General features: G+C 33.8%; 1 protein-coding gene across 2 annotated transcripts; it reads left to right on the top strand.

The window, feature by feature from the left end:
- Positions 1-1,631: 1,631 nt before the first annotated feature.
- LOC131930910 (uncharacterized) lies at positions 1,632-12,263 on the top strand. 2 transcript variants are annotated; one of them, XM_059287567.1, is made up of 3 exons: positions 1,632-1,692; positions 5,004-5,193; positions 5,381-12,263. In XM_059287567.1, the coding sequence occupies exons 2-3, from the start codon at positions 5,007-5,009 to the stop codon at positions 9,106-9,108; spliced, it is 3,915 nt and encodes a 1,304-aa protein (XP_059143550.1). In that variant the 5' UTR covers positions 1,632-1,692; positions 5,004-5,006; the 3' UTR covers positions 9,109-12,263. The 2 variants fall into 2 exon arrangements, with proteins under 2 accessions (XP_059143550.1, XP_059143549.1); XM_059287566.1 differs by having other exon boundaries at positions 1,635-1,727.
- The last annotated feature ends 11,210 nt before the right edge of the window (positions 12,264-23,473 follow it).

Below are 23,473 nucleotides of genomic sequence, written 5' to 3'. Positions count from 1 at the left end.
GGGGGGGGGGGAGTGCCTTGCATGACTACATTGTTTTGCACCATCCACAACTGGTATAACTGTCCTTATCAAGTTCCTACACAATTTCTCCATTTTTCCCTATTGTCTGGATCAAATGCAGTTTATGAGCAAATGTTCAGTGACAGAGTGCAAATTGTTAGAAACAATTAATAAAGTGCCATATATATTATATATACATACATATATATATATATATATATACATATATATATACATATATATATATATATACATATATATATATATATACATATATATATATATATATACATATATATATACATATATATATATACATATATATATATATATATACATATATATATATACACATATATATATATATATATATATATATATATATATATATATATATATATATATATATATATATATATATATATATATATATACATATATATACATATATATATATATATATACATATATATATACATATAGATATACATATATATACATATATATATATATATACATATATATATACATATATATATACATATATATATATATACATATATATATTTACATATATACATATATATATATATATATATATATATATATATATATATATATATATATATATATATATATATATATATAAAGTATATAGATTGGCTATATGAAAAAAATTAGTTTCTTTGTCTAACATTCTTTCAATCAAAATAAAAAAAAATATATAATTTAATTAGGAATTTTATACCAGTGTCGTCGCCCTCACATTTCTCCCCCCCCCCCCCCCCCTCCCCACAGACACACACTGAAAATGTAAGTGCTCCCCTACTCTCTGAAGGTTTCAATTACTGCTTCCTGATGAGAAAAATGTCTGAAATAAACTATTATGTTTAGCAACTATCATGTTTAGCACAGAAGGAATTTTTTTTAGCGTTGTTCGATCGAATGTCTTTTTTTTTTAAGAAGTGGAAATAGGAATCAGTCCCCGTCCCCCCTTCCGCCTCCCCCACTCATATCTGCTGAAAGTTTCACGAACAATGTTTTATTAAAAGAAAAAAAAAGCTAGATCTATGTTAATTGAAGAATTAAAAGGATCTTTAAAAATAACTCTCAAGGCGTTACCACATAGATCTATATAATATATATTTTTACGGTTTGGTTGTGAGATTTTTTTCCAACGTGTTAGATTCTAGTAAAGAGATAACTCTGCAACAGACGACATTGGGTCGAACTATTGACGCCCTAGGACCAAATATGTGCCAGTTTGGGTATTAACATTAAAGTTAATATGATTTGATAATTAATTATTTTAACACGTTTTAAAAGATTATGTTTAAAGAATATGCCCTATTAGCGTTTCCTTTTAGTACTATGTGGTGGAGTTTCTTTAACTGCAAGCTCTATTGTAGCCTATAGTGTCAACATCCAATTGATAAACTATTCTGTACTTAAGCTCATATTTAACTTAAATTGTTAATTAATGAGATCTTATTAAAAATATAGTAAACCATATTAGCAAAAAAAATTGATCAGATGGTTAAAAGGACACTAATTGATTGATACTAAAACACCGAGTTTTCAAGCAAAAAACCTCAACGTTTTAGCATTCAAATGTATAAATCTGGCTTGTACGAAAACGTAAAATGGCTGTGTAATGATCAACACTGGTCTGGTTTAGTGCCAGTATATTGAGTATATGCCCTCAATACTTCAATAATATTCAAATCGTAACGTTTGATTGTTTTGTTTAAAATTTGTAAAAAATGTACAGGTTTAACTGTTGATAAGAAAACATAAACTATGTATACAATATGTTGACCTAGTAAAACAATAAAGTTAAAAGTAGGGTAGAAATCTGTAGCCTGCCTGGCCTAGGCTCTGTCCTAGGATAAGATCGAATTCATTGTTTCTGTGTACGTACAGTTCTTACAGTAACTCTATCTAGATCTAGTAGTAGGGTAGACCTTAATGGCTTAGCTTAGAGTAGAGCCTTAGAATGTAGATATTGTAGACTTGTTCAGTAAATTTGAAGATGTCTTAAGTCTAAAGAATTAATAGAAAGAGTAGGCCTAAGCCTAAACTAAAGATTTAAAGAAAGACTAAAATTTTAATCTAGGCCTAACTGCTAACTTTAATTAACTTACAATACTTAGAACAATATCAGAGCAAACACACATTGCAGCAAACACTATGTCGCCTGCACATAAACTATTCATTTATGAACACCTCTGTGTCAAGTACTTTAATTTTCCTTTTCAAGAATTATTTTTAGAATTTTTAAAATGTTGCATGGTACGCACATTTCTAATTTTACACCACCCTAGATCATAGATGAAGTGACCTAGGGTTGGACAATGGCAAAATTTTAACCTCTCAATGCTTAGCCTAGCTAAAAGGTTACACCATAAATAGCTTCTATATTATATCTATGGAACAGCGTAATCGGCAAGGTTAATGGGGTTTTTCTACTTGAATTTGAATAATGAAAAATTGGTGTTCGCTCTTTACATTGGAGCAAACGGCAGCACAAACAAATGTTATTAAATAGGAATTCAGAGTTAATTAGATCTAGAATCTATCTAGTGATTTAATTCTATAAAGTAAAAACACTATGAATATGTTAAGTAAAACATTAGCCCACTATTGGAGGCAGATATGAGTTTAATGGTCACTGGTAATAGAACAACTGAACATTTAGAAAAAAGGCTGCATCTCAAGAATATCTCAAATTCTATGTGTAGGCATACAAAATGAAACATATTATTACAATAGAATAGTTGCAGAGTATTACTGCATTTTCTTTTTTTCGTGACCCAATTGAATTTGGGACTTTTTTTGCTATCTGTGTTTGCAGATTGTAAGTTACTCTAGATCTATCTAGATTCTAGATTTTCTAATGGTTTAGATTAGGCTATAAAAAAATGTAAAAAAAAATGACTCTGGAAAACAAGTAACTAATGTGACGTCACATTTCAAATAGCATGTGAACTCAATGACCCCAGGCCCTCACACTTGTCAGAATTTTCGTCCTGCTGGCAAGAAAATGTGAACCTGTGATCACACGCTATTTAATTGTAAATTAATAAATAAGCGTTAGGTGCAACAGTTATTCTATGTTTTTTCCCTGTTCTAATTAAAACAAAAATTCATAAAAACAAAGCAAAAAATAAGTAGAATCTAGATCTTATGATTTTGAGTGTTTCTGCTGTGTTTATAGTAAATATTAGTTTTTCTTACTAAATCTAGAATTTACCCAAATTTCAAATTAAACATGACTACTGAATGATAGACATCCATATTTAATCCATTAGGCACTAATTTTGGCGTTTTAGTTCGTTTTAAACGAAATTACTTAATTTAATATTTATTGACACTCACAAAAATGCACAACACACCTCTCCATGACAACTCTTCTTACGCTTGAAGCTAAAGAAAACCACAAATAGGTTAGACTTTTTAAGTGGCCATGTACCGGAAGTTCCCCACTAGTGATCATCAAATAGCGATCACGTGGTTTAAAAAAATAAATAAATTTGGTTGTCATTCAAAAGTCGTGTCTTATTTTAAAAAGCGCATGCAATATTTGATTTATTTCTTCATATAGGCCTAATGATAAACCTAATAGTTCTACAACCTCCAATTCATTTTTGTGACCTCCGGGCTGATATTTTAGAAGTTCTATTAATTTTAATGAGACCGACTTTTAAATTTAGCCTTCATTCTCCAAAGCAAATTTTAAAATGCTTTTCTGGAATATTTAGCCTTGCCACCTATAGCATGTTTTTATAGCGTGAAAACCCGCCATTTTACTCGTGATAAACATTTTTAAAAGTAATTCTAAGAAGGTCTCTGGAACTAAGACGATAAATCGTCGGAAGTCATGCATCCGGTCCGTACGCCATATTGTTGGTAGCAACCGGCCACGCCTCCGGGTTAGCGAGAAATACTAGTAAATATGCTCTTGCTGGAGGGAAATATAAAGTGGGTAATAAAATACGCTAAATGGAGTTGTAAACTCTAGATCTAAATAAGTTTGTGCCTTAAACTTGGTGTTTTGTTAAAATAAATATGTTTTGCAATTATGTTAAATTAGGAAATAATGTCTGGAAGAAACACTGAATGTGTTGCTTCCATGTTCACTAATTTTATTGATTGTATTCATAGGCCAATGGCATATATATCAAACTATATCTGTGGTTTTAAAATACTCACTGTAAAAATAACATCATGACTAATAGCTCAGTTGACATTTGGGGCTTCTAACAACCCCTCTGCCTACACCACTGTCATCAGCAAGACTTCTTGAAATCATTGATACTGCTTATATTAGTAACCATAGGAAATAATATTAAAGTCTTAACAGCAATACTATTTGTAAAAAAAAAATAGCATAGACCCTATTAAATTAGCAGTCTTATAATATAGGCATCATGACCAATTTCCAGCCATTTAGTTTGTTATATATCACTTAGGATTAACATATTAAACATGTTTATAAGCAAAATAATATGTATATTAAACAAGCTAGGAACCTGAGATTTTATCAGGACTGGATATTTGTTTCTTAAAAATGTTTTTTTTTTAAAAAATAAAGTACATAACTTAATCCAATAGCTATATTCTTACTTAATTAGACCTTATATTTCATACTTGCTATTAAAATAAGATTATATTTGACTTCTTGGCCTTCTGTACTGCTTAGCATTTGATTATAATGTCAATGTATTATTTTCTTGTTAAGGTATTATGTAGTTGTAAAATCAATAGAACTTAGAGCAGTTATTTTTCTTTGTGTATGAACTGACAAAGTAGGTCAAGTGTAGGCAGTTTGAAGCTGCTGTTAATCAATGATAGTTGCATAATTCTGGAGTAGATATTATACACAGCATGGCTAAAGTTTGAATTTCTCTTATGGATGTTAAAGATAACATTGTGTTTTAGTGATAATCCTTAAATACTTTGCTCAGAGTAACAATAACACCATGCTGTTTATTTTAAAACAGAACATGGATAACCATCATAACCTTGATGGCTTTGAAGGAATTCCCCTAGACTTGTGGATGAGCCAGTTACAACACCAAGAGTCATCACGAAATAACCTGTCCACTAATGTTTTTCACCAGCCAGCTGGCACGGCTATGAGGGATTACTTCTCATTGCCCAGTAGGGCCATGCAAACAACTTTTACAATTGGTAATTAATTTACTAGTCATGATATTCAATATTTTATCATGCATTTTAATTTTAAACTAATTAAAAAATTACAGTTCTTAACTTGGTAAGTTGTTATGGTCTTTAATTTTTTTTTAATTCAAAATTGATATCTTTTACTAGATTTATTTCCACATGTATTTTTTATTGTTACTCTTTTATTTTTCAGGTGATACCTTGTCTCAAATGGAGCAGGAGCATGAAGTGATGGCATCTTCCGGGCTATCTGCATATAGCCATTCTTATTTTCCTACTCAGACACATCAAGCAGATCGATCTGCTTGGACTCATATGTTGTCCTTGAACCAGTCCTTAGAATCTCAATTATCCCCAAGTCATAATTCAATAAGGGATTTAAAAAACAGATTTTCACAAGAAAGTAATAATGAGAGTTGTATAGATGATCCATTACCATTGATTAAAAACAATTTAGGGCCAGTAACATCTTCCAGTGGCAATCTACCTAACAGGTTACAGTTTTCACAAGCTTTAAACAGCAATGCTTCTCTTACTAGTTATTCTGACCATGCTTTGCCTAGCACAACACATGAGAAAATGGCCCACCATTTAACTCATTCTATGGATTTGTCAAAAACGGCCACCCAGGCTTTAAACATATCAACAGATGTGTCAACTTTAGAGTCTGGTGGATATTCACCTGTTTCACCCCCAGCAGCTATATCAGAGGAGCTTTCTATTGCAGGACCTAGTCATAGTACAGGACATGGTCCTGAATTTTTTATGAGAGATCATGGTGATGCTATAGCATCTGCCTTTTCCTCTTTTTCATCATTAGATCACTCAGACTTGTTTGGGTACATCCCTGAAAAATCCGACACATACCAAGCAGCTTCATCCTCCAAGGATAATGTATCACATTCACTACCATCTCATCTTTCTTTAATGACAAACTGTTTGCCTAGCCCATCTGACACACCCCTAGACATGACTACTGTATTCCACTCAAAGAAGGAGAATAGCCAAACACCAGCTGATTTGTCATCCACCACCAGGCCAGAGTTAGACAATAACTCTTCATTGATTACCAACGCCAATGAAACTGTTAAATCACAACTTCTGCAAACTTTGCTTGTTAAAAGTCAATCTACAGCCACTGATACTGTGACTAGCGAGAAGCCAAATGACATCAAACCACAGCTTGAGATACCTGTTTCTCAACTGCGGAAATTGTGTTCTAAGCCTGTCAAAAGCACCCCAAAAAAGTCCAACTTTTATGGGAGAGATGCTTCTCTTTTTTCATTTCTTTCAGAGCCTTCAGTGGGAGATTCTATGCATCCAAGCCTAGAAGATGCAAAAAACAAATATGAGGAAATAAAGACTGAGGACCAAGGGGTTGTTACTGATAAAATCACTGAGTCCTCATCGACAGATATTTCCCTTAAAATCAACTCTGGTACAGATTTGATTATTAGTGGAAACGCTGAATTACTTGATTCTGATTTTAAATGTCTTTCTGAAAATATGTTGACTGATGCATCAGTTATGGAGAAAAACCCATTACTTTCTGATTGTAATTCAAGTTTAGCTCAGTCAGTTGACTCTTTCATTGAAGCCTCAACAGCAAAGGACGACGATAATTTTAAAACTAAAGAATCTGAGCCCCCAACCATGAATATGGAAGAAGGAAATTCTAACTCTGAAAGGATTCTGACAAATACAAATAATTTAATGGAAAATTGTGAAACTTTAAATACTGTTGATAATGATTTAGATCAGGAAACAGATTGTGAACAAGGTGATATAAAAGATGATTTGGAAACTTTGAACACTGGATTAGATTCACCTATGACACTTACAACAAAGGTGACTGTGAATAAGCGTAAAAGACGGAAAGCAGCTAATTTTCAAAATAAACCACGCAAACAAGCAACAAAAAAAACTGTAATTTCTCGTCGTGTCAAAATGGTGAATACAACTGTTGTTGGTGATGTTGATGCAGATGAGTTTGCTGGTGGAGAAGCTCATTTAGATGGTGAAAATGAAACTCTTGTTTCTAATGTGGGTCGAAAAAGAAGAGCACCACCAAAAGCTAGAGCTTCCAATGTTGATGTGGCACCACGGAGAAGTTCCAGTCGCAAATCAAAAGATAATGCTATGCGACTGATAGAATTGCAGGCAGATTCAAATTACACAGGTATTCCTCAGCCAGAAGAGGAACAGATTTTAGAGAAAAAAACAGTTCGTAGAACTAAAAAACGGATCAGTTCAGTTCAGATGGTTGATGATTTTAATGACTTGACTGATGATGGTGATGATTTATTTAGTAAAAGTGATGATGATTATGTGATTGATGAGGATGAAGCACATGCGGCTGAAAAGGAGGATTTAGAAATAAAGAGTGATAAAGTTAGAAAAACAAAAGAAAGAAAAAGTGGTGGGCTTAAGATGTCCATTAAATTAAGTGGGGATTCCTCTGCTGAAATAGTATCAGGTATCGATGATTCGCCCATTAAGAAAAAACGTAAGGTAGAAAAAAAGAAAGGTGAGAAAGGTAAGGGAAAGAAAAAAATGATTGCTCAGGAGGAACCCAAGTTAGAAAACAACCTTTCTACTGATGGTTCAGTTGAAAAACCAGAAGAAGAAAAGAAAGAAATAAATGAAAACAAAGTAAAGAATCCTGAAGGCAACAAACAAATGACATTAATGGAGAAATATTTCTCCACTGCAAATTCAGCCACAGTCGCTAGACAAATTAATAAAACATTTACTCTTAAAAAAGGAAAAAAAGATAAAAGTGACGAGACAAATAAAACAAAAAAAATTGGGTCATTGAAGCTTAATAATGCAAAAAAAGCATCTGTAAAGTTTAATTTGGAGAATGCTGATAAAGAAAAATTAGAAAAACCTTTAGAAGAAGTTGATTCTTCAACTCCAAAGTTTGTTTGTGGTTATTGTCCACTGAGGTACCATAATAAACAAGAACTATTAGATCACATGGAAGATCATATGGTTGAAATGGAAGGCAAGGATGCTAACAATGTAACAGATAAGGATTCTGTAGCTAATCAAACAGTCCTACCTTCTACAAGCATTCCACAAGCATCAAATACAGTTGTGGCAGAAAAGGCTAAAGTTAAAATAGAAGTTGAGCAAATGAAAGAAAGTGATTTGAAAAATGACATATCACTTGTCAAGAATAAATTCAAGTGTGGTGAATGTGGTCAAATATTTAACTCCAAACCTAATCTTCTTGATCATGTAAGAATTCATACTGCTGATAAACCATTTGAGTGTGATATTTGTCACAAGTGTTTTACTGAAAGAAATCTTTTGTCAGCTCACCGCAAAACACATGTTCAGGAGAAACTTCTGCGTTGCCACATGTGTAGCAAAGCATTTGTGGATAAAGCAGATCTCTCTTATCATATGCAATCTCACCCAAAACGTTCCAACCCTAATGCTTCTGGTAAAATGGGTATCAGTTTTAAGAAAAACATAAAAAAGAACCTTATAGAGCCTCCCAATAAGGATGGTTCTGTTGTATCAAAGAAACCTACATCTTTTGCCCTAGCATTGAGTGGGGAAACTGATAGTTCAGCTATTGATAGTCTCCAGCCTCAAGTCTTACTTTTAAAAAGAGGAGATCCGGTAGTTGCCAAAACTAGTAGTAGCTCAATTATCAAGAGTAACATATTGGACTCTAAAGCACCTTCCAAGCCTTCTACTCAAAAAACAACTATTACTGCTAAAAGTATTGACTTGCAGTTAGTTAATAAACCAGAACTTATCAATACACCTAAAACCATTGGGAGCAAAGAACAGGTTGCTGCTAAAACAAGTAATGAAAAAAATGTGGACTCAAAGCCACAGTCAAATGTTTGCACATGCAAAGAGTGTCCTGACTGTGTTACACGGTTTTTGCAGAGTTTTGAATAGCTTGAGATTTCTTTGTTGTGCCAGCAGTCTAATCAGTCTGTAAAATTTTATGTCTTTGTTTTTAACTGGTTTAAATCATAATCTTGTCATTATATGTTTTCAACACTTTGATTTAGACATTTTGTTAATGCTTCTCTTTACACATTGCTTAAAAGTACAATTCATTACTAAGGGGTATATGGTGAATCAAGTGCATTATTACATACCATTTTCCTTCCATTGTTAGGGGGTTTATTTAATGTCTGTTGGAATTGTTTAAGTCTCTTTTTGTACTAATCTAGGAATACTTTTACAGAGTGGTATTAAGCAATAAAACAAGTGTGTCATTATTATATTGAATTCATACTAAATAATAGACAGAAAAGTAGTCTGTAATTTGAAATCAAATATTTAAAGGTACTTGTAATTTTTCTGATATATTTTTTTCCATAAATTGTACATAATTTGCCCAGTCTGTACATCAGAAAGCTAATTAAGTTCTATTTTTTTAAAATTAATAATTTCTTTAATATAATATGATATCCAAAATCAATGAGGGAATCGTGGATGTAATGTTAACTTTTGATATAATTTTTTAATTTAACTACTAACTTATAACTGTTTATTGATGTAGCAGCTATCTAATAATCTTGAGAAGGTTACTATGTCCAAGATGAGACTTATTTCACAGAAATTTGTTCTACCACTTTTAATAATCATTTAATTACTATTTTGATTCAACATATTATATTGAATATAGTTATATATATATATATACATATATTTTTTTCCAGCAAGATATTAAAGGATTTTTTTGTAATTTTAACAATGGTACTTTTGGTCTAACCTTGCTGTTGGCAGCCTTAGCTCCAGAATCACACATGCATATTTGATTTATGGTTTTTTTCACTAGAAATTAAAAGTATTAGAACTAAAAGATACATTTCAATTTCAGTGGTTTATTTATTTATTTTTAAGACATTTGTTTCCCTGAGATGAAAAAAATATACCATAACTAATTTAAAGAATTGCCTCTCTCTAACCATACCACACCACATGGTTAGGCTAGAGTTAGGATTTCTGGTTGTTTGATACAAGGGCTGGGGTTAATTTTTATTGTGATAATAAGCAATGTTGTGCGGTATGGTTAAATTAAATGTTCATCTGTAAACAAAGGATAATTTTATGTCTGCGTTAAGCTTCGTTTACTTGATTGTTTTTTTCTTTTAAATTTCACCTCCCTTAGGTGATGGCATTTTCATATTTTTATTTGGTGGGCGTTTTTAAAAAAAATGACATTCATTAACTGAATATTGTTTATGATGACTGTTTGAATTGCAAATCATACCTAATAGATGCTTCCATAATACATATACTCATGCATTTATTTATGTATGTATATGTATATACATTAAATTCTTTACTACTCTAAGATCAGTGAATTCAGCTAAGACGCACTTTTTTCATTTTACTGATTTGTCATCTGGGTTTCTCTCTATATTTTTACATATATACATCCACACATTGGCTGTGAACAATCCTTATAGCTGTTGTTTTCTGAATTGTAAGCAAACAATTAAAAAATTTACATTTAGTATTATAAACTTGAAACCATTGTGTGCCAAGCTAATAAATGTTGCAACAGATATAAGCAGTTCATGCTAAAGTAGGGTGAGTTCTTTTGAGGTTGGAAGCAGGATGAAAATGTTTATGGTATATAGTGTTAAATGTTGTTATAATCTAAACCTATTCAGAAATCTTTGAAGTTTTACAGAAAATTGCATATAACTTTTAAATCTGCCTCAGATCAACATTCTAGTTAAAGATCACAGGCAATACATTGTTAATTTTAAAGCAAAATGAAATAGCTAGTTGAATTTAAAAAAAAAATCATTAGTATCATTTACAGATGATCACCATTTTGTTTTATTATTGTATTCTACAATAATTAGAAAAATAATGTATTGTACATAAACAATTACTAGCTCAAATATTGTAAAGAAAATCTTGCATGCCATTACATTTTCCCCATGCTTACTTGACCAATTAACTTTGCAGACATAGGAGCTTTAAAGATTTGTAAACTTGACTATTACCTATCAAATTATAAAAGTAATATAACTTTCAAAACACTCCCAGTTACTCATAGTTTGTTGTTTTGTATTAATCTGTACACACATGGGTATAACACTTGACGCCTGAAAAATAAACCATGTTTTGTTACTTTCCTTAGTCTTTTCATGACCATTGCAATTAAACAAAATGTACTTCAGAATCATTTTTAGAGGTGATAAGTTTTCATAATGGTTTGTGTTGTCCTGCAAATATTTTACACTAAGTATTGTTAAAAACTAAAATGAATTTGTGGCATTTGACTTACAATTGTCAGAAAGAGAAAATATGGATCAAAATAAATGAATATAAAAGTTTTGTTACTACAACTAGATGATAATGGGGGTTCATTGTGTTTTTTTTAAAAATCAAACTTGTGTTTTTAATAATCTAAAGGGATAATTAAGCATTTTTAGTGAAGTTGTTATATTTCTAAACTAGAGTGCTCAAATGTGGTAAGGTATTTTAATTCTATGATATGCTAATGATATGCTTAAAAATTATGTTGTACAATGTGCAGGTTTGCCTGTGCTATTTAACTGACAAGTATGAATAAAGAATAGTTTTGTTCATGGGAATTTAGTTACTTTGGTGATAAAACTCCCAGTTTAAGAACTTCTCACATTATAAATTATTGTTTTGTGTATATATTTATTGAATTTATGCTATTATTACTACAGCTTGGAGAAGTTCTTGTTGAAATGTACTTGAAGGTATTGTTCACACATGTAAGTTTGGCTGTGTTACCTTGTCTCAAATTCATAAAGATTACTATCATGTTTTTTCTTACCATTCTGATGCATTGTTTTAATCTTTGAAATGTAATTTATAAGATTGGTCTGTTGTGTAATGTTTTATGCAGTCTCTGTATATTTCATTCTGATAGGTATTCATTCATATAATTAGGCTTGGTTCTGAGTGTGTTTTTTTCTTCTAAATGTACTAAATTGTCACATTTGCACTTAAGAAAAAATTAGCAAGTAGCAGTGTAATGAATAACATTGTACCTTTGTTTTCAAAATCTATCAAACATTGAATAAAGTCTAAATACCAAACCTCTGAAATACTCATGTTTGTTTGTAGAATAGTTTTTTTGCTTACCTACTGTAGTTAGCAAAAAAGAGCATTGTTGTATTGGCCTTGTGGAATTTTCAGGTGATTTTAACCTGTATTATGCACAGATGGTTCAGCATCTGCATGGGTCGCCTAATGCATTGACATGTAAGGCCATACCATTTTATAAAAGTTATACCATTTTATAAAAGTAAAAGTTGACCTATCTTTACCAGCAGTTTATTAGCATTATAAAATATATGCTGCACGTGAAAAAGTAATAGAGGTAGAAGATAATTTAAAAATCGAAGCAAATTATTAAGAAGCAGCATTACATAACAATGCACAACTATCCACATGAGATGCTTATAAATTATAAATGCCAATCAAATGTTAAGGAGCCACATTACATAAGTATCAACAGCTATGCATAAGTGATGGCTTAAAGAAGCAAGTTAATAATAAGCCCCATTACATAACATTGATTCACAATCGTTAAGCTATTAAAGTACACATCTTGGTTTTAACAATAAAAAAGTTTTTATATCATTGTATTGTGCATATGTGTGTGCAGAAAAAAGAATCAATCTTAGGTATTTATTTCAAATTTCTGAAAGCGACTACCTACAACTTTTTGATGGTGCTTTATACAATAGTGGTGTATTTTCTTGAAGGTCAATAAAGCAAGGTTTTTTATGTATTCACCTGTTTGACTTAATACCTGTGTTTAGTAGCCTATAAAATAAGATGTAGGGGGTCATCCATAAATGACGTCATGCTTTTTTAACGATATTTACCTCCCCTCCGTCACACATCGTCACGTCACAAAAAACCAGACCCCCCCCCCTAAAATGACATCACACCTCAGCCTACAACCCCCTCAAAATTGCAGTTGAATTTTTCTTAAAACATCGATTTTTCCAAATTCTTGTCTGAACTCTGTCACAATAGAGTATTTTAATCAATTCCTATTGCAATTTATTAAAACAGTTTTCTAAAGCGCAAAATAACGTCTAAAATTCGTTTTCTAACATTGCTTTTTTTATAATGCAAAAGTGTGACGTCGCACCATCTGAACCCCCATCCCCCCTCATCACAGACCATCACAAAATTACGCCCCCTCCCCCCCTCGAGTGTGACGTCATTTATGGACGACCCCTAGGCTGTAGTGTATAGGGCTTGCATCTTATATTTTTTCATACGCTAATGGAATGATAACGTTAAAACGCCCTTTATGTTAAGATTATCTAATACATAGGCTAATATAATCAAGATGCATTAAGGGGCAGGGTGGAGTGTGTAGACTGGTGTGCAGGGTTTATATAGAAAACATATACTTTTATCAGTGTTCTCCCCTCCCCCTCCTACCAGAAAAATGTTAACGACCCCCCCCCCCCCCCGAAAATATCAAGTGCCCCCCCCCCCCCCCCCCCCCCGGAGAACAAACTCAGGAAGAAACAATGCAGGTGTGTAGAAAAGAAGTGTTCAGTTGCGCTCGTCAAATAGGTAACCTTTTTGTTTAAAAAAAAACAACCCCATCGTAACTTAAGATTCAATACCATCATACCGATGATTAAAAATAACATCAAGGTTGCGTGTGTCGTTCTCTCAGTAGACTTAAAAGTTGTGTTTTTTAAACCCGTGTTGTAAACAAGTGAATACAGCTCACGACCCGAGTGTCATAGCAATGTGTAAGGAACAATAATTACGTGTGTAGTTCATTCAGTAGGCCTAGCAGTTGAGTTTTTTTTTTAACCGTGTGGTAAACAGTGGCGGAGCTAGAAAGAAAGCTCCCCCGCAAAAATAATTTTCGGCCCCAACACCTGTATATTTATTTATAGGAATATAGGCTTTTTTTAGGCCAAATTGTTCAGATAGGCCCCGCCATTAACGCAAAAAGTACACACGCGAAATGTTAAGCCCAGAACTTTTTGCCAGCTCCAATTTAATGCACGCATGCAACCACGAGGTTTAGGACTACCATAATATACAGACCTTTTCATGCAAATTATGAATGACATGTACCAACTTTACCCTCTTCAATAAAATATACAAGCTTCATATCCTCTTTTTATAATCTTTTTTTGGGGCGGGGGGGGGGGGGGTAACTTTTTTGAGATCCATATAATATATAGGCCTATATTTGTGTGTGTGTTATAGTCTACAACATTTGTCTGTCGGTTTTTTTTTACAAAAACAATATCAAGGTGCAAGAAAAAAAAGGTAGGAATAAAAAAAAATTGATTGTTTTTATTGTCGAATTTTGAGCACTTAACGGGAAGTGTTTTTTTTTCTCCGGGGGGGGGGGGGGGAGATTTGAAATTTTCGGGGGGGGGGGGCGGTTGAATACAAGTTATGCAAGGGGGGGCGGACACTGTTAAAAGTAAAGTATGTATTTATTTTCTACATAAATTTCATTTAGTGGGGGGGGGAGGGTCGATGTTCTTTGCCCCCCCCCTCCCCGAAGAGATGCCTGGAAGAAACTCTGCCCCCCCTGCCCCCTACCCCAAATTGCGGGGTATGGCGACAAAGTAGTTCCGCCCATGAAAACAAGTGAATATGCCTAGGTACATCCCATTTCCCATGGGCTTGTCTGAACAAACGGCATATAGGCCTATTATTATATAAAGGCATTCAGAGGTTCCAGTCAGCTTTTGGTTGCAACATCGTCAGTTTTTCATGTGTGGTTTAGAATGGATATATTCTATATCGAATCTAGATGTATATCTAGTGTGGGCCTATGGCCTATTCCTTTATTATAATTTAGTCATTTAGCTAGATTTACTTGTGTGTTAGTTATGATGTTTAATAAAATAATATTGGTTGGGTCCCTCCATGCGATTGATCTAATAAGTATGTCGTCATGGGCTAATCAAGGACACTTGTAGTGACATCATTGGACACAATTTGTTATGCAATGATGTATAATCATGTATTTGAATTATTGTAGGAGCAAAAAAGACGGCGTGAAGTGGATACGCTCAACATATGAGCTGAGAGCATAGGACCTGGTTTATCTATAAGGAGAGTACTGCTTATTTTCTATATCTACTAGTAATTCTAAGACCTTTTAGTTCTCCAGCACCAACGGAGCTATCAATCCTTGCCTGACGGTATCGCTGCCCGATGGTGGGGAGGTAGTAGTTCGACTTGTGTTTGGAGACAGACACTTTCCCAAACTGTGATGAAGCCTTGCTCTTGGCAGCGCTGCCTTGGGTAGGGAGGAGCAGCGAGGGCACTCAAGACACATGAGTGGTGTTTGGGTTCTTGCCAATGTTTTATATATTTTAATGTATTGCATTTTTTTCATGTATTGCATTTTTTTCATGTATTGCATTTTTTTCATGTATTGCATTTTTTCATGTATTGCATTTTTTCATGTATGATCATGTATTGTATATGAATTATTAATTTTCATGATTTTTTCTTAGCAGGTTTTTCTTAGTATTTTTATTTTTCACGTTTTTAATTTTTCTTCAGGTTATACACTACCATTTCTCCAGCACCAACGGGGCTACCAATCCTTGCCTGACGGTATCGCTGCCCGATGGTGGGGAGGCAGTAGTTCGACTTGTGTTTGGAGACAGACACTTTCCCAAACTGTGATGAAGCCTTGCTCTTGGCAGCGCTGCCTGGGGTAGGGAGGAGCAGCGAGGGCACTCAAGACACATGAGTGGTGTTTGGGTTCTTGCCAATGTTTTATATATTTTCATGTATTGCATTTTTTTCATGTATTGAATTTTTTCTTGTATTGAATTTTTTCATGTATTGCATTTTTTTCATGTATTGCATATTTTCATGTATTGCATATTTTCACGTATTGCATATTTTCACGTATTGCATATTTTCACGTATTGCATATTTTCACGTATTGCATATTTTCATGTATTGCATATTTTCATGTATTGCATATTTTCATGTATTGCATATTTTCATGCATGATCACGTATTGTATATGAATTATTAATTTTCATGCTTTTTTATCTTAGCAGGTTTTTCTTAGTATTTTCATTTTTCACCTTTTAATTTTTCTTCAGGTTATACACTACCGTTTCTCTAGCACCAACGGGGCTACCAATCCTTGCCTGACGGTATCGCTGCCCGATGGTGGGGAGGCAGTAGTTCGACTTGTGTTTGGAGACAGACACTTTCCCAAACTGTGATGAAGCCTTGCTCTTGGCAGCGCTGCCTGGGGTAGGGAGGAGCAGCGAGGGCACTCAAGACACATGAGTGGTGTTTGGGCTCTTGCTAATGTTTTATATATTTTCATGTATTGCATTTTTTTCATGTATTGAATTTTTTCATGTATTGCATTTTTTCATGTATTGAATTTTTTCATGTATTGCATTTTTCATGTATTGCATTTTTCATGTATTGCATTTGTCATGTATTGCACATTTTCACGTATTGCACATTTTCACGTATTGCATATTTTCACGTATTGCACATTTTCACGTATTGCATATTTTCACGTATTGCATATTTTCACGTATTGCATATTTTCACGTATTGCATATTTTCACGTATTGCATATTTTCACGTATTGCATATTTTTACGAATTGCATATTTTCACGTATTGCATATTTTCATGTATTGCATATTTTCATGTATTGCATATTTTCATGTATTGCATATTTTCATGTATTGCATATTTTCATGTATTGCATATTTTCATGTATTGCATATTTTCATGTATTGCATATTTTCATGTAATGCATATTTTCATGTAATGCATATTTTCATGTAATGCATATTTTCATGTATTGCATATTTTCATGTATGATCATGTATTGTATATGAATTAATTATCATGCTTTTTTCTTAGCAGGTTTTTCTTAGTATTTTTATTTTTCAAGTTTTCAAATTTTTCTTCAGGTTATACACTACCATTTTTTTTTATTATTTCCGCAGAAAGATTCTTAAGGGAGCTTGCAGTTCTCCAGCACTAACAGGACTACCATTCCTTGCCTGGTGGTAGTGCTGCCTGACGGTGGGGAGGAAGTGGTCCGACCTGTGCTTGGAGAAAATCACAAACACCCATGTGTCTAGCCGTGAAGCCTTTGCCTGTTGGTAGTGCTGCCTTGGGTAGGGGGGGATCAGTGATGACACCAACCCCTGAAGAGGGTTTGAGCTGGGTGTTTGGGTCCACACAGATGTATTCTTTCCTAAGCTGTAATTTTGATAACTCAAATAGTTGGAGACAGGTAAATTTTACATTTTTTATTTAGCTTTTTTAATATTTTAGGTAGGCCTATATATGATACCATGATACCATACGCTTTATTTGTATTTTTCATGTCTCTTAATTTTTCTTTACATGTTATAGGCTAACATTTTTTGTCTTTCTGCAGAAGGTTTCTTCAAGGAGTTTGCATTAATTCTCCAGCACTAACTGGGCTACCATTCCTTGCCTGATGGTAGCGCTGCCTGACGGTGGGGAGGAAGTGGTCCGACCTGTGCTTGGAGAAAACCCCTAACACCCATGTGTCTAGCTGTGAAGCCTTTGCCTGTTGGTAGCGCTGCCTTGGGTAGGGGGGATCAGTGATGGCACCAACTCCTGACATAGTTTGAGTCGGGTAAATTTTTTATTTTTATTTAGTTTTTGTTATATTTTATGTATTTATAGTACTAGTTATACACTTAAAATGGGCTGTCAACCCACATAGCTAACAAGTGTCCTTGATTTGGCCAATACCTATCTTTAACTAGATCTAGTTATTTTAATTTACAAATGAATTGAGCTGTAGGTAATGGGGCCGTCGAGTGCGTGATATTTTTTACATGTCCAATAGCGGTATTTCTTCCAGTCTTTTTAATATCCTTTTAATTAATGTAATCAAACATCAGGATCTTCACATCAAGTTTTCATTTTCTTGTTCTTTTTATAGTATTTGAAATCGCTTGAACATCTTTGTACGCATACTAGTGCAAGTAATCTCCATAAAAGTAAAGTTTAGTGTTATTTAATTTAAACGTTTTTTTTTCAGTAATTCCACAACACAGGCACCACCAATCTCTTTTATGTGATGTTTTAGTCTGAGCATAAATTTGTTTTTGTAGGAGTCATGGAGGTACCCCATCCCCTCATTTATTTAGTTTTCCTTCAAATGACACTGGTCAGATCAAACAACTACATTAGCTCACATCTACAGGAGACAGCATAGCATATTATTTGGGACACAGCACAGGTATGTTTCTCCTCTAGGCTAATTTCATATATGATGCCAAGAGAAATGAATCTTCCAGATAGGTGAGTTGATCCGTTTTTTAATCCTTTTGTACAGCCATGTTTAAAACATATTTCACTGAATTTATTTTTGAAAACTATTAATTTTATTTTACAGAGCCATGCGATTCCTCCCCCCCCCCCCTTTCAGCCACCACAAAGCTTTTTTTTTGTGTGGACAAGGTGTTTTCAGCAAAGATGAGGTCTTATGCCCAGCTTGGAATTGGAACAAACTTGAAACTATGGATCTCGTGATGCCTAGAGGAACAATTATTTTGAGACAGGTAGTTTGACCATATTTTGTACTTCATTTTGGACATCCTTTTTCTACATGTTTTATTGACTGTAGTTAATTTTTGCGCACTTAACCTTAAATTTTTCTTTCAGAAGACACGCAGGAAATCTTCTAAGTATCACAATTTTTAATCACTTTTTGTTGTCAGTATGATTTGGGTCAAAACAGACATTTGATCATGTATTATTTTTTTCCCCAGACTGAAATAATCTGAGACCACTAGGTATGCAAGTTCAGTGTTTTTGTTTATCGTACAGCCACCTCAACAGGCACAGCAAATATGTATAGTGTATGATACTATTACAGAAGATAGTGGAACATGGAGTTGGGGCAAAGCAGGTGTGTAAATGTATTATTTTCTTCTGTAGGCTATTATTTAATAACAAAGAACATTTACTTCTAGACAGGTAGGTTGGACATGGTGTTAGGAGTAAAGCAGATGTCTAGGATTTGAAATTTTCCCTAGAATTTCATGTGAAACAAGAATAAATGCACATGTTATTTCGTCATCTAAAGGATATAGTTGAAGGTGTTAGGTGCAGCACAAATGGAAAGCAGGTTTTACACGTGCAGGTTGACCTATTTCATTAATTTTGGACAGCAGTTGTAGAGAAGCTATAACCTTGAAGAATGCCACAGGCTCTTCAAATTTTGTTTCTTTGTGTGATTGTTTTTTGTTCAAATTTTATAAGGGAAATTTTCATTACAGTACACTACAGTAGATGCTTGAGCATGGTGTAAGGTGTTTGGCTGTAGACTGACTCGGATGTCATGTGAGATGTTCAAATCAAGGATGAAAGCCTATCTGTGTCATGTAACCTGCAGTGTTGTCTACTTCATGTGATGGTTATATTTTTTATTCTAATAAAATTATTGATTAAATCATTCATCTCTACTTTAAATTTGTTTGAGAGGAATGATTGGTAGAATGGCACAAACACCAAGTGTTGATTTTATACATCACTACTTGTTTAAATAAAAAGAGCATTGAAAACATTATTTGCAACTGTATTTGTCTAAAATTGTACAAGTTAATGATCAATTTTGAGTAGTTTATATTTTAATAAAATCTGCAGCTTCATGCCACTTAGTTTCATGCAAGTGTATAGTTAAAAAGGTCCAGAAGAGTCGGCCAATGCTGACCTGCATGGGTGACGATTTAAAACCTAATCATGCTTTCATCTGTAATGTTTTGAAAAGGAAATACAAGTTCCCTTTAAAGCTGATGGGACAGGTGAAGTAGAGTTCACCCATTTCTGTGTAAAGGGTGAGTGTGGAATAAAACTTGGGATTGAAGTAATCCCCTCATCTATGCTGGCAGTTTGATGGTCGACTTCACTACCTAATGCGTTTGTTAATATCTACTTTTTTCAATATACAGCCTATACATGCTATCTGTAGTCTGTATGCCTGTTATTGTCTAATTAGTGGTCTGAGCTTCTGTTTGGATGGTGATATTTCTTTATACATTTTTTTTGTCTAACTAAAGATTGATTCTTGTGGTGATTTGTAAATGTCTTAATCTGTATTTTTGTCCAATAAGCGTGGTATTTTTCTATCTGTACTTGTATCTAATTAGTTTTTTTTGGGTCAGTTGGGAAAGTTGACACATGCACCCAACAGTCCTAATTTAATCAATAGATTCAAAACTCTTTCAGAGATAGAATGTTGTCAAAGAATGTATAGGCCTACTTGAAATTATTACCTTTTTTTTCATTTGAATTTTGGTGTGGGGTAAAAAATCATTTATAAAAGTATGTCGATTATGGACTACAGATTGTTTAGTCTTATAGGGGTCAAGTATTATTGCGACACAATAATTGGTACAATCTGCACCTATGTTTGATCTGGAAATAGGGATCGTCCATAAATGACGTCACACTCGTAGGGGTGGGGGGGGGGGGGGGGGGGGTCAACCCGTAACGGGGGGGGGGGGTTCAAATGGTGTGACGTCACATTTTTGCATTAGAAAAAAGCAATGCTAGAAAATGAATTTTTGGAGTTATTTCGCATTATAGAAAAGTGTTTTAATAAATTGTAATAGAAATTTATTAAAATACTCTATGTTGACAGAGTTTAGACAAGATTTTGTATCGATGTTTTAAGAAATATTCAACTGCAATTTTGAGGGGGAGGGAAGGTTGAGGTGTAAGGTTCTTTCAGGGGGGGGTCTAACTTTTTGTGACGATGTGTGCAGGGTAGGTGGGGGACCGTCCAAATAAAGCGTGACGTCATTTATGGATAACCCCCCCATATTACTATTTACGTCTATCTATAAAAAACAAAAGTATTCTTTGATTATAATACTAGTGTAATCTTCTGGGAGTGTGTATTTAGTTTAATTTGAGATGCCCAGAACAGTGAACCTACAATAAAATTAAAATGAGCACGTGGACAGGTGAGGGGAGCAAGGGAAGCAACAACTACCTGATACCACCTTCATATGTGGTGTCTTACAAGCTACAATTTTAATACGAGTTTACCCCAACCCTCACAAAGTTATCTTCATTTCATAGTATGGTACCTATAAATTCGATTTTAAAATAATTATTGACAACTAGATCTTGATTTTGAGATGAAAAGGAAAGGAAGTATTATAGAAATAGTCTCGGCCAAAAGCTGAACATAAAAAATAAAACAAACTTTAATACTTTAATGCAGGGGTCTCCAAATTACGGCCCGCGGGTCGGCGCCCGCGAGGTCCTCTCATCATGCCCGCGGAGATATTTTTTTCCACGAAAAAAAAAAGCTTTGTTGGAGGTGGCTGAAGAAAAATTCAAAACAAATTGAAAATGTTAGCATTTAGTGCAGATAAAATTTCCCGCCGTGTTGCAGACATTAGTGAAAACATTGTGAATCAAATGGCCAAAAATGCAAGTAAGCTTCGCCATGGATGAGTCACTTGACAGCTGTTCCACCTCTCAACTGCATGTGTTCATTAGAGGTGTGGATGAAGACATGAACATAACACAAGAGCTGGCTTCCCTACATAACATCTATGGCACTGTTACCGAAGAGGATATATTCATGAGTTTAAAAAAATGTGCTAATTAATAACTTGGACTGGACTAACTTGGTGATGGAGGAAAGTACATGAGTTGCATAAAGAAAGGCTTGGTTAGACAAGCGTATGAGAAAAAAAGGAAATAGGTTACTTCCTGGAAAGTAAAGTCAAGCCCCAGCCATTAGTCTGACGAAGAGTGGGTATAGAAATTGGCCTCTGCTGCACTCACATCTACATTTTCTGAAACTAAAACTACAAAAGAGGGAAATCTAGTTGTTTTTGGAACAAGTACAGGCCAACAACTTGACGCACTTTCAGCAGTGCAAGGTCTTCATGGCTGAAGCAACAGCTGAGTTGTTTTTTTGCATGCGTTTTCATCATAGACGTCCAGCTGCAATTTCAGTGGTGGTTTTCTGGCTTGGATTAACAGGGCAGAAGAAGTGAGACTCAAACCCCATTTGAAGCGAATGTGGCTAGTTGCCCAGCAAATGCCCACCTTAGAGACACGTTCGAAGAAGGGCGGGTGGGTTTTTCAGGTATTAGCCAGAGGAAGATTTTCCTAATATTAAAACTTTTGCATCAAAGAACCTTTAAAATTTTGTAAAAACATACCTGTGTGAACAAACATTTTCAAGAATGAAGTACTTGAAGAAAAATATGAGAAAAAACTTGGACCTCAAAAGTGTTGTCGACCCCCGACAGGGTTTATTTTGAAATGTGTGTATATATATATATATATATATATATATATATATATATATATATATATATATATATATATATATATATATATATATATATATATATATATATATATATATATATATATATATATATATAGGCTATATATATAGGCTATATATATAGGCTATATATATATATATATATATATATATATATACATATATATATATATATATAGGCCTATATATATATATATATATATATATATATATATATATATATATATATATATATATATATATATATATATATATATATATATATATATATATATATTTATCAGTGGCGTAGCGAGGTCGGGTGTCACCCGGTGCGGCACTTAATGGTGTCACCCCCCAAGAGGCGTAGCGACCCTTCCCGGGGACAAACTTTCAAATTTTCGATTTGCACACCCCCCTCAAACTTTCGATTTGCACCCCCCCCCCCTCAAGTTTTCGATTGGCACCCCCCTCGAACTTTCGATTTGCACCCCCCCTCAAGTTTTTCTCTATATATTTTCCTATTTTTTGCCTTGGTGTCACCCCCCTAAATGGTGTCACCCGGTGCGGTCCGCACCCCCGCCCCCCCCCCTCGCTACGCCCCTGATATTTATATATATATATATATATATATATATATATATATATATATATATATATATATATATATATATATATATATATATATATATATATATATATATATAGGCCTATATATATATATTTATTTATTTATAAATTAAATATCGTAGGGGGGTGGGGGCAGTAGACGTTCTTCGGCGGGGGGGGGGGCTCTGCCACCCCGAAGAGATGCCGGGAAGAAACCCCGGCCCCCGAACTGATATTTGATAGTTAATGCGGCCCTCGAGCTGAAAATTTTTGAAACCCTGCTTTATTGAAATAGTGGTAGTATTCTATTTTTTTTAACTGCTGCTGCTGCTCTCTGATGTGTTATTGAAAACAATAGCTTCCG

This window comes from Physella acuta, unplaced genomic scaffold, assembly GCF_028476545.2.
Source record: "Physella acuta isolate Inbredline_101_S28 unplaced genomic scaffold, ASM2847654v3 ptg001865l, whole genome shotgun sequence".
Taxonomy (NCBI): Eukaryota; Metazoa; Mollusca; class Gastropoda; family Physidae; genus Physella; species Physella acuta.
Note: the sequence above shows the minus strand (reverse complement) of the source record. Positions and strands in the feature narration are given on the sequence as shown.